Source organism: Mus caroli, unplaced genomic scaffold, assembly GCF_978045245.1.
Source record: "Mus caroli unplaced genomic scaffold, Mus_caroli_1 scaffold_5, whole genome shotgun sequence".
Taxonomy (NCBI): Eukaryota; Metazoa; Chordata; class Mammalia; order Rodentia; family Muridae; genus Mus; species Mus caroli.
This window is the reverse complement of record NW_028227260.1, coordinates 10,691,737-10,704,420: the sequence shown is the minus strand read 5'-3', so window position 1 is coordinate 10,704,420 and position 12,684 is coordinate 10,691,737. Positions and strand designations below refer to the sequence as shown.

General features: G+C 38.2%; 1 protein-coding gene across 1 annotated transcript in view; it reads left to right on the top strand.

The window, feature by feature from the left end:
- Positions 1 to 12,684, top strand: part of Bend2 (BEN domain containing 2) — a 63,076-nt gene that overhangs the window by 34,925 nt on the left and 15,467 nt on the right. The window contains exons 9-11 of the mRNA XM_085838335.1: positions 230 to 376; positions 6,501 to 6,599; positions 7,954 to 8,052. Of these exons, the coding sequence (XP_085694461.1) occupies positions 230 to 376; positions 6,501 to 6,599; positions 7,954 to 8,052 (345 nt within the window). The remainder of the gene's footprint in view (positions 1 to 229; positions 377 to 6,500; positions 6,600 to 7,953; positions 8,053 to 12,684) is intronic.

Here is a 12,684-nt window from a genome sequence, read left to right as displayed (position 1 = left end):
TCTGATGGTACCATTGTTAGTACTTCCTTCCTCAGGCACCAAGACCCCTGCTTTTGTAATAACCTTTCGATTTCAAGAATTTTTATTTGCCAGTTTGGAGGGTAAATCTTTTTGAGGACAGATTCTTTGAATTTTATATTTTTGTGAGTATACTTTCTTTTGTCCTTGTCAGTAAAGCGTAATTTCCACTCAGTATAGGATTCAGGATTGAGAATTTTTTGTATTCCAGAAATTGAGAAACTTGTACTGGTAGAAGTACCAATTGCTCCAGAAAGCATCCTGGATGACAGCGCTGAGACACTGAATAACCCAGTTATACTACAACATGCTAGGGACCAAGAACCTGCTGCTGAATCTTTTGTCCCTTCGGCCATTGGTGAGTTTGAAATAACATAGCCCTGCTAGTGCTATTTCATCTAGGTCCAGCAACACCCTTAGTATAACACAGCTAGTGGTAGCTCTTTCTTACGCTAAGCTTCTAACTATGTGATAACTTAAGATATACACAGCAGTTGTAAGAAATAATACACAAATGCCTTTTATGTTCTACTCTTGTTTCTCCAACATGATTCACTGAACATAATTCATCTTGCATGTGAATGGGTCAGAAGTCTCTTTTCAATGTTGTATTCTATACTATGAGTGTACTTCAGCATGTCTATCTGTTCACCTAGATTGTTTCCAGTTTTCAATTGTAAGTAAGTTGCCATAACCATTCATGTATAGGTGTTTTAAATGTTTTCATATAAAACATTTTGATGATATTCTTTGCTCTTGTATAGGAAGTTTTTATGTAAGTATGAGTTTTACCTTAGATAAATTTCAAGAGTGTAAATGCTAATGTATATGAAAATTTTTATTTTATTTTATTTGTTATAAAATTTATTTATTTACATTCCAAATGTTGTCTCCCTGACCAGTCCCCCATTCCCTAAGTTTTTTACCCCCTCCCCTTTGCTTCTGAAAGGATGCTCCCTTACATACCCACCAACACACCCCCTTTCTTGGGGCAACAAATTTCTATAGGATTAGAGGCATCCCCTCCCACTGAGGCCAGTCAAGGCAGTCCTCTGCTACATATGTACCAGGAGCCACTGACTAGCCTATGTATGCTCTTTGGTTGGTGACTGAGTCTCTGGAATCTCTGAAGTATCCAGGTTAGTTGATACTGTTGTTCTTCCTATGGGATTACCATCCCCTTCAGCTGCTTCAATCCTTCCCCTATTCTTTCATAGTGGTCTGCAGGCTCAGTCCAATGATTGCCTATAAGTATTTGCATCCGTCTCAGTCAACTGCTGGTAGAGTATCTCAAAAGGACAGCAATGTGTGTCTGCAAGCACAACATGACACCGGCAATAGTGTCAGGTTTGGTGCCTGTGTATGGGATGGATCCCAAGTTGGGCCCATCACTGAAATGGCCTTTCCTTCGGGCTCTTCTCCATTTTTTGCCCCTGCATTTCCTTTAAACAGGAATGATTCTGGGTCAAAATTTTGAAGATGGGTGGGTGGCCCCATTCCTCTACTGGGGGCCATGTCTATCTACTAGAGGTGGTCCCTTTAGGTTCCAACTACCCACCGTTGGACATTTTGGTGCAGGTCAGCCCCCCATTGAGTCCTGGGGCTTTCTAGTGGTTCTCTCTGTCCACCAATCTCCGCTGTTCCATATTTCCACTCATTCTTGTGACCCTCTGGACTTTTCTCCTGTCTCCTCACATATGTGATCCTGCCCCCTCTTCCCCTTCCCCTTTCCTCTCCTACCCAGGTCCCTCCCTCCCTCTGAATCCCGTCATTATTTTGTTTTCTAAATGAGATTGATGTATACTCACTTGGGCCTTCCTTCTTGTTAGGCCTTATACAGTATGGGTACTTTTCAAGTGGTTTTACTTTGATTCTGTTTAGTTTCTATTTCAATTACCTGTTCATTGGTAAGAGTGGAGTGTTGAAGTCTCCCACTGTTACTGTGTTAGGTTCAATGTATATTTTGAGCTTCAGTAAAGATTCTTTTATGAATGTGGGTGTCCTTGAATTTGGGACATAGATGTTCAGAATTGAGACTTCCATCTGTTGGATTTTCCCTTTGGTGAGTATGAAGTGTCCTTCCCCAATTCTTTTGATAATTGTTGATTGAAAGTCTATTTTACTAGATATTAGAAAAGTTACTACCACTTGTTTCTTGGGACCATTTGCTTTGAATTTTTTTCTAGCCTTTTACTCTGAGGTAGTGTCTGTCTTTTTCACTGAGGTATGTTTCTTGTATGCAGCAAAATGGTGGAACCTGTTTACATACCCAGTCTGTTAGCCTGTGTTTTTCTATTCAGGAATTAAGTCCATTGATGTTGAGAGATATTAAGGACTAATCATGGTTAGTCCCTGTTATTTTTGTAGTTGGAGGTATGTGTGTGTGTGTTTTCTTTGTGGTTTGTTGTAAGATGCTTAATTTCTTGTGTTTTCTTGCATGTAGTTACCCTCCTTGTATTGGAATTGTCCTTATATTATCCTCTATAGGGCTGGATTAGTAGAAAAATATTGTTTAAATATAGTTTTGTCATGGAATATCTTGATTTCTCCTTCTATGGGGATTGAGAGTTTTGCTGGATGTAGTAGTCTGTGTTCACTTAGGGTTTGTATGACATCTGTCCAGGATCTTCTGGCTTTCATAGTCTCTGGTGAAAAGTCTGGTGTAATTCTAATAGGTCTGCCTTTATATGTTACTTGACCTTTTCCCCTTACTGCTTTTAATATTTTTTTCTTTGTTCTGTGCATTTAATGTTTTTATTATTATGTAATGAGAGAATTTTCTTTTCTGGTCCAATCTATTTGGTGTTCTATAGGCTTCTTGTACATTTATAGCCATCTCTTTCTTTAGGTTTGGGAAGTTTCCCTCCATGATTTTTGTTGAAGATGTTCTGACCCTTTGAGTTGGGAATCTTCACTCTCTTATATTCCTATTATTCTTAAGTTTGGCCTTTTCATTGTGTCCTGAGTTTTCTCGACTTTTTGGATTAGGCGCTTTTTACACTTTGTATTTTTTTTTTTTTGACTGATGTGTCAATATCATCTATGGTATCTTCTGCCCCTGAGATTCTCTCTTCTATCTTTTTTATTCTGTTGGTGATGCTTGCATCATTAGCTCATCATCTCTTTGCTAGGTTTTCCATCTCCAGGATTGCCTCCATTAGGTTTTAGACTGTGTTGTTCAATTCCTTTATCTGGTTGATTGTATTCTCCTGTATTTCTTTAAGGGGGTTCTTTATATCCTCCTTAAAAACCTCTGTCATCTTTATGAGATGGGGTTTTAGGTCAGAATCTTGCTTTTCAGCTGTGTTATAATATCCAGGGCTTGCTGTGGTGGGAGAACTGGGTTCTGATGTTGCCAAGCGGCATTGGCTTCTGTTGCTTATGTCCTTGTGCTTGCCTCTGGCTATCTGGTCATCTCTGGTATTAACTGGACTGGGTGTCTCTGACTGGAGACTGCGTCCTTGGAGGCAAGTAGAGCTCTGTGACAGGTTTGAGGAGGCCTTCTGGGAGGCAGTCAGTGCTTTCTCTGGTTGGTGGGGGGCTCTTGTGCCCCTAGTTAGAGCATGCCTTTTATTTCCTTGGTTAGATAGTCTTCCTGTGTTCCTGGTTAGAACAGATGTCCTGTGTCCCTGGTTAGGGCAAACCTCCTGGGAGACAGGCAGGCTTTTGGGTCCAGGGGTAGGATCTGCTCTAGTTACAGATGGAGGTATAGACTGGAAGGACTGTGGGGCTCAGGCAGAGTGGGATAGATCCCATGACTGCCGAGCTCTGTGGGGTACCAGCTGGTGTAGGTATTAGGGTAGAGGTCTCATCCTTGTTCCTGGTTATGGCAGGCCTTCTAGGAGGCAGGCAAGCTGTGAGGTCTTGGGGCTCATGTTTGATTTTTTATATGACACTGCTGAACAGTTCTCCATGAAGTCTGTGTCATTTTTCATTCTCATAAGCTATAAGTAATCCAATTTTCAGTTTCTCCACGTCTGTATTTTTCTGCCAAATTTATTATTCATTAGATTTTTTGAGACAGAGATAGGGTTTTAGTTTATGGCTTAGGGTATCCTGGAACTCACTATGTAGCACAAGATAGACTTGAATTTAGGGCAGTTCTCTTTCTTTAGCCTCCCAAGTGTTAGAATTATGGCATGAGTCACAATGCCTGACTTATTTATTCGTTTTCAATGCATATAATTTAATATTTCATCACTTTTTTAATCTGAACATTTTCTTGTAGACATTCATTTTTGCAGTGGAGTTTCAATATGTTTGCCCAGACTTGTCAGATAGTAAAAACCATCATAAGCTTGGGCTGCCATGACCACTAGACAGCCTCCCTCCCTCCCTCCCTCCCTCCCTCCCTCCCTCCCTCCCTCCCTCCCTCCCTCCCTCCCTCCTCCCTCCCTCCCTCCCTCCCTTCTTTCTTTCTTTCTTTCTTTCTTTCTTTCTTTCTTTCTTTCTTTCTTTCTTTCTTTCTTTCTTTCTTGGATTTCAAGACAGGTTTTTTTTTTTTTTGTATAACAGATCAGGCTGTCCTGGAACACTCTGTAGACAAAGTTGTCCTCAAACTCAAGAGATTTGCCTGCTTCTGCCTCATTGGTGATGGGATTAAAGACATGTATTACCATACCCTACAAACAGCTAAGCATTCTTTAAGTTTACTTCAGTCAATGACAAATGGGTCCTTTTCTGTTATATGAGAGTATCTTTGTTTTTATTCTTTCTCCTTTTTGAGCCTGAGGCTGGTCAAGAGAGTTCTACTACTGAATTATGTCTTCATCAGTCCCCCTTTACTCTTATAGGATAGTTTTTCAAGATAGAAAATGCATAGTTTGGGCTTATTTCCCTCAGTGTTTGAAACAATTTTGACTCCAGAAATATTGATGACATGGTTCAGTGGGGAAATTAAATGCTACTGCCATCAATCCTGAAGATCTGAATTCAATCCCTAGGACTCAATTCCACCCACATGGTGGAAGAAGAGAACCAAGGCCTTTAACCTTCATATGTGTTACACCTGTCCCATCCCTTGCCCTTGCCTCACAGAAAAGAAATAAAATCTAGTCTAGAAGTCCTGTGAAAAATTAGCCACCTTTCTTGGAATATGACAGTTGTCAAAGTATTTCCTTATTTTCTCACCCCATCATTTTGTGAAATTAAAATAGTATGTCTTAAATCCCACATTATTTAATCTAGATTAATTAATGTCATTAGTGTAAGATAATGGTAGCTTCTTATAATTAAAATTTACTTTCAGGAAAATTTATTACTTTTTGTCATTATAATTAATCACTATAATTCAAGCAAGAATTTGTTTCCTTCACTCAGTTTTTCCTAAATGAAAAAAAAAACTTTCAAAACTAACAAAAATGATAACCAGAATATTAACATGTTACCTACAGATATTATTGAAACATCTTCAGTTTTTATATATATTCAGTTTTCTCATGTTATCTTATTAATTTTTGTTTAGCATATAAAGTAATGGGCTTCACTATGACATCTTCACACGTGTATCTAACTAAGTACCATGCTGCTACCCCCCTATTGCTCTCCTCATGACACCTCCTCCTTTGTTACTTGTGTGCATTTGTGAGTATTCCTCCACGTGTACTTTCTTTCAGTTTTTTCATACTTTGTGGATCCTTTCCTTTATAATGGACAGGTCTCCCAAAAAGTTCTACTACCACCACCATCCCTTATATAGGTCTTTTACAGCCCTAGTGTCTCTCACCAATCACCATTACCCGCTTTCCTGTCTCTACCTGCTGGCCACTACTAATTGGTTTTCCAAGTCTGTAAAGGATCCCTTTTGAGATCAGTCTGTGGGAACACGTGAGTGTGTCCCGTCTTCTGATATTGTTAAATGATTATGTCATCTACAAAGTTGACACTCAATAACTGTACAGTTGCTTTACAAAAATACCCTACAAAAGTCTCAGAATATTTTAAATAATTTAGGATTTGCTACTAGACCACATTTGTAGCTATCCTTGGTTGCATGCAGTCACTTGAGGAATGTAGGATACAAGGTGGACAGATGGGATAGTGACTCAAAATTGCTTAGGTTTTGTTAGTCATTTTACATTTTTATACAAGTTTTCATTTTGCTGGGATAAATTCCAAAGAGTGAATACTATGCTCTTTGGTAATTGCATGTTTAACTTTATGAAACTAAGAGACATTTCCAGTGTAGATGTGCCATTCCAATTCTATCAGCAGTATATGAATCATTACACTTTCTCTGCTGCTATGTTACTGCTCTTCTCCATTGTTTGTTCTTTCTTCTTGGTAGTGCATTAGTTCTGACGTAACTTTTCTGAGCAAAGGTTTTCATATTTTTAAGGGCAAATCATCCTGTAAGAAGTACTTCTGGTTTTCTTGGGTCTGTGAATGTCTTTGTTTTCCTAAATACTAGTTTTGCTGGATATAAAATAATCCTATAGGCATATTTTTTATTATTTATTATTTGAGAAATATTTTCCTTACAGAATTATTGGACAATGAAGCAAACAATGCTCAGACAATAGAAATGGAAAATGCTGGTGGCCAGACTGTGCCAGTCTGTGTCTATGTTCATTCAGATGTTGGTAAGTTACTAATTATGCTTAGTCCAGACAGATTCTTTAATCTAGATGGATTAACTCAATTCATGTGAACTAGTGATAGTTTTACCTAATTCAAAGTAATGAAAAATTAATTGTTACTTGAAAATGTTTAGTTTCTCTAGTGAGAGGAGACTCTATTACAAACTATAGTACAATGCTAAAATCAATATATTGATGTTGATAAAATTTATAGATTTTATTGGGTTTTTGCTTATATATGTGTCTTTGGCTTTTATAATTTTAGGACATGTGTAGGCTTCCAAATTATTGCAGTCAAGGTACAAACATAAGGATTCTACCTGTTGCTCATTAAATCCTTTTGTCTCTTACACTCATACTTCCGTTCTTCCCAGTCTCAACCACTAATCTGTTCTTTCTGGTTTTGTTGTTTTAATATTTAAGTATAGATATACTCAAATAATATATACTCAAGTATTTTTTGAAAGTAGGTTTTTATCTCACCCAGTGTAATTCTCTGGAGAATTCACCCAAGTCACTTCCTTCATTAGTTTTTCTTTTTCTTCTTCTTTTTCTTTTTTTCTTTTTTTTTTTTTTTTTAACAACTGAGTACCATTCCATATTATGGTTCAAGCTCCATTCTCTTGCTCTTTCTCTCTCCAAGCTACGTCTATCCACCCCCTGCCCCTCCCCCTCTCATAATTGAAGACTATTTGGGGCTATTATATTAGAAATAAATAACGTGACTGAGATGGTTCAGTGAGTAAAGGGATTGCTGCACAAAGCGTGAGGGCTGGGGCTGGAATCAAATCCTCAGCACTCCTATAAGTGGCAGATGGGTGTGGTAGCTTGCCTGTGTTCCCAGAACTCAAGCGGCGGAGATGGTGGAACCCAAATCACTGAGCTATGGATTCAAGTGAGAGAGTTTTACCTTCTTCTCTCACTAAGGTGGAGGGCAACAAGGATGACAGTCAATGTCAACCTCTGGCCTCCATATGCATGTGCAGATACATATATCCATAACCATGCCCCCCACACACAATGCTCTCAGACTACAAAAAGGAAGTAAAGTTGCTATGGATGCTAATATTGGATTTTATGCAAACATAAGTTGTCTTTTATTAGAATTACTGTACAAGGATCCAAATGCAGGTTCCTATGATAATTTTATATTTCAATCTATAAAATACTAACAAGCCATCTTGCTGTCTGAAGAACTGAGTGTAGGCCATTCTGTAAGGGTAAGTCATCTAGTGCAAGTTTTCAGCTTTTCTTTTTCTTTTTTGAGAATGATTGTACAGTTAATACAAAATAGTGAATGAAATTCTTTGTTTTTCAGAATTTGACAATGTTTTGCCTATTAAAATGTTCCAAACAGGAGCCACACAAGAAATAATACCTGCGGTTGTGAGTTTCCCAGCTCCCGAGGAGCATGTTACTGAGCATGCTAATGATTTAGTACACATTATTGACCAAGGTAATGATTTAATATCTTCCTCCATTGTGTTGATTTAGTGGGCTGGCTTTAGGTGATATTGATAATAATGACATGCATGGAATGCATAAAAGGGACTACGATAATGATCAACTTCTCCTTTATACTGACCTCATAATATTGGTACTTTGTTGGTGTGGTTTTTGCTCTACATTATTTGGTTCTCTTATCTACCCTTTCAACAATTATTCCACCCTAATCCCTTCAAAACCCCTAACATTAGGTAAAAGAGAAAGACGGTTAGAGGGGAAAGGGGACAGAGACCTCTTTAGACTACTTCCTATTATTTAGGGGCATCAGTTTCCTTGGGGCAAGTCAAATCTCCATTGCCAGGTTCTTCATTGCTCCAACTTCTCTTTGCTCATGACCATGTGACAAACTGCAGCAATAAGAACCAGCAGCAGCCTCCTTGGAGCATGCCTCTGGCCCCTGTTAGGGATCTCATATTTATATCCTCTCAAAAGTTTCCAGAATTCCAAATGTAAACTCTCTGCAGCTGTGCAAAAAAATCACACACACACACACACACACACACACACACACACACACAGACAGATACCCTGCTCCTAGTACACAAGACAAACCATAGTTCACCTGTTAGGAAGCAGTCTTTTATCACACACCTGGGATTAAAACAAAAACATATTCACAAAACATAATTGGGTTTTTAAAGAAACACAAATTCTTACTACAGTACTTTTATTACTGTCTTTCCCAAGATTCCAGGGCAGATGACTGATACTGGTGAAACTATTTCTATTTTCTCTGACTTTAAAGTTCATATTCTTTATTCTAATGCCTTAACAGAGTTGAGAAGACTCCAGGTTGTGTGGCCTCTAAGGGCGGGCTTTCTAAATATTGGATAGTCTCTTTGTATCGTGATTTCTAAGTGTTTATTTCTGATTAATATTCCTTAGCACAGACCAGCAAATATTTTGTCAAAAGATGCTATCATTTGATCCAACTATTTATCTCCACTGTGGTAACAAGAAATCAACCATAAATGACATATCAGTGGATGAGTGTGACTGTAAACAAGTGTACTTTCACACAGCTAGGTCCTAGGATTGATCCATGGATGGCAATTCTAATTCTTGGAGGAGAATGGCTATTTTGCTTCTTGAAGTAGAAATCATTGACATTTTTTCTAGTTAAATAAACATTTTGGTACACCCTTGTAAGAATTATAAATCAGGGACTGGAGAGATGGCTCAGCGGTTAAGAGCACTGACTGTTCTTCTGAAGGTCCTGAGTTCAAATCCCAGCAGCCACATGGTGGCTCACAACTATCCGTAATGAGATCTGACTCCCTCTTCTGGTGTGTCTGAAGACAGCTACAGTGTATTTATATATAATAAATGAATAAGTATTTTTTAAAAAAGAATTATAAATTAGTGCAGTTTTTCAAGGCTAGTTTACATAAAAGTATATAGAAGTATTTATACTAGTTGATTCATTAAGTCCTACTTCTACATGAATGTATAATAAAACATTGCATTTAAACTTTTTGCACAAGGCTGATGTGGTAGTGCTTGCCGATAACATAGTACTTTGGAAGCTAAGGAAGAAGGCTTATGACTTTAATCAATCTGCGGCTACATGGTGCATACAAGTCTAGCCTATAGAGCAAGACCTTGTCTCAAAACATTGCAGGGTTGTATAAGATTTTTTTTTGTAGAATCATGAGAAATTGAAACCAAATAAGCAAAACTAGTATGTTAGGTAAGTGACTTTTGATCTATGGATGGAATATGAGACAGTGAAACATAATGGGTGATTGGGTGATTAAGTGCGTGGGGTTTCAATTCTGAATGCCCATATTTGCATACCAGACAACCTTGTGTTTTACTAATCTTGTGACCTTCAACTACTTCCTAATCCTAAATAATAGTTCCTTCATCCATGAAGAGACAAAAATAATAGTACCAAATATAAAATATTCTTCAATGCTAACTGCTACATGGTGTTCTGACAATAGAGATAAAGTTGTTTGGTTTTCATTTTATTTCAGTTAAGTGGACTCAGACCACAAAAATAAAATAAATTTAAAGATTCTGGAACTGTTCAAGATATATTAATTGACAAAGTTAGTATTCAACTGTATATAAAGTATCGTTCCAATTGTGATTTTAAAAGTAGAGGAGATAATAGAAGGAATTAACAGAAGAATGTTCACCTGTACACAGGTGTGTGTGTGTGTGTGTGTTTGTAGGCAAGAGGTTGAAATTGTTTGTCTTCCTCAATTGTTTATTGTTTTTCCCCTTATATTGAGACAAGACTTAGTTCACAGCCTTCTGATTCAATTACGCTGTCTGACTAGAAAAATACAGAACCTTCCTGTCTGCACTTTCCTAACACTAGAATTAGAGGCAATGTCTTGGTTTCTTATGGGTGCTGCTAATTGAATTCAGGTCCTCAAGTATGCATGACAAGCACTTTACCAACTAAGCTACCTCCTCAGCCTCCACACTTAAATTTTAAAATTGACTCTATAAGCAGTAATCTGACCTTGTTTAAATAGATTATCTCTGGGTCTCAGTTTTCTTATCTGGTTAGTGATAATGATAATGGCGTTATTAGAGTAATGAAACTGAGCTTAGAGGTAAATATTAACATGGTAGATAGAAATTGTTTGAGAAATGATAGTTATTTGAAAATTTTAACTATTGACCACATACTTCATATATCGTTTTAAAGATAATTTAACTCTGAACATACTTAGAATGTAAAAGGGAGCAATGAGAATACAAATCAGCATGTTTACATATTTACCTGGAGCCTAATAACTAACTGTATTCAAGCCAATGAACAGATAGTTGAAATGTGCAAGTTCAAGACTACAAAAGATAAACAATGTTGTCAGATGGATAGGCAACATTAGGAAGACTCATTTAATGGAAAAATGGAATAACTATAGGAAAATCCCCCCTTAGAGTTTGTGTGAATAGACAATTTAATTATCTTGGGTGTTTTTATGATATGTTCCTGAAATTTTCTTTTTCTTTCCCCCTATATTTTATTTTTTTTAATTTATTTTTTATTAGGTATTTTCAATGCTATCCCAAAAGTCCCCCATGCCCACCCCTCCCAATCCCCTACCCACCCACTCCCCCTTTTTGGCCCTGGGGTTCCCCTGTACTGGGGCATATAAAGTTTGCAAGTCCAATGGGCCTCTCTTTGCAGTGATGGCCGACTAGGCCATCTTTTGATACATATGCATCTAGAGACAAGAGCTCCGGGGTACTGGTTAGTTCATATTGTTGTTCCACCTATAGGGTTGCAGTTCCCTTTAGCTCCTTGGGTACTTTCTCTAGCTCCTCCATTGGGGGCCCTGTGATCCATCCAATAGATGACTGTGAACATCCACTTCTGTGTTTGCTAGGCCCCGGCATTGTCTCACAAGAGACAGCTATATCTGGGTCCTTTCAGCAAAATCTTGCTAGTGTATGCAATGGTGTCAGCGTTTGGAAGCTGATTATGGGATGGATCCCTGCATATGGCAATCACTAGATGGTCCATCCTTTTGTCACAGCTCCAAATTTTGTCTCTGTAACTCCTTCCATGGGTGTTTTGTTCCCATTTCTAAGAAGGGGCAAAGTGTCCACACTTTGGTCTTCATTCTTCTTGAATTTCATGCGTTTAGCAAATTGTATCTTATATCTTGGGTATAATACAAATGCAGTTAGAGATATGAGCTCTGGGGGTACTGGTTAGTTCATATTGTTGTTCCACCTATAGGATTGCAGACCCCTTCAGCTCCTGGGGTATGTTCTCTAGTTTCTCCATTGGGGGACCTGTGTTCCATCCTATAGATGACTGTGAGCATCCACTTCTGTATTTGCCAGGCACTGGCATAGCCTCATATGAGACAGCTATAACAGGGTCCCTTCAGCAAAATCTTTCTGGCATATGCAATAGTATCTGGGTTTGGTGGCTGATTATCCGATGGATCCCTGGGAGGGGTAGTCTCTAAATAGTCCATCCTTTCTTCTTAGCTCCAAACTTTGTCTCTGTAACTCCTTTCATGGGTATTTTGTTCCCTATTCTAAGGAGGAATGAAGTATCTTCCATTGGTCTTCCTTCTTCTTTATTTTCTTGTGTTTTGCAAATTGTATCTGGTTGTTCTGTGTTTCTGGGTTAATATCCAATTATCACTGAGTGCATATCTAATGACTTCTTTTGTGATTGGGTTACCTCACTAAGGATGATATCCTCCAGATACATCCATTTGTCCAAGAATTTCATAAACACATTGTTTTTAATAGCTGAGTAGTACTCCATTGTGTAAATGTACCACATTTTCTTTATCCATTCTTCTGTTGAGGGACATCTGGGTTCTTTCCAGCTTCTGGCTATTATAAATAAGGCTGCTATGAACATAGTGGAGCATGTGTTCTTATTACAGGTTGGAACTTCTTCTGGGTATATGCCCAGGAGAGGTATTGCTGGATCTTCTGGTAGTATTATGTCCAATTTTCTGAGGAACCGCCAGACTGATTTCCAGAGTGGTTGTACAAGCTTGCAATCCCACCAACAATGAAGGAGTGTTCCTCTTTCTCCACATCCTCGCCAGCATCTGCTGTCACCTGCATTTTTGATCTTAGCCATTCTGAC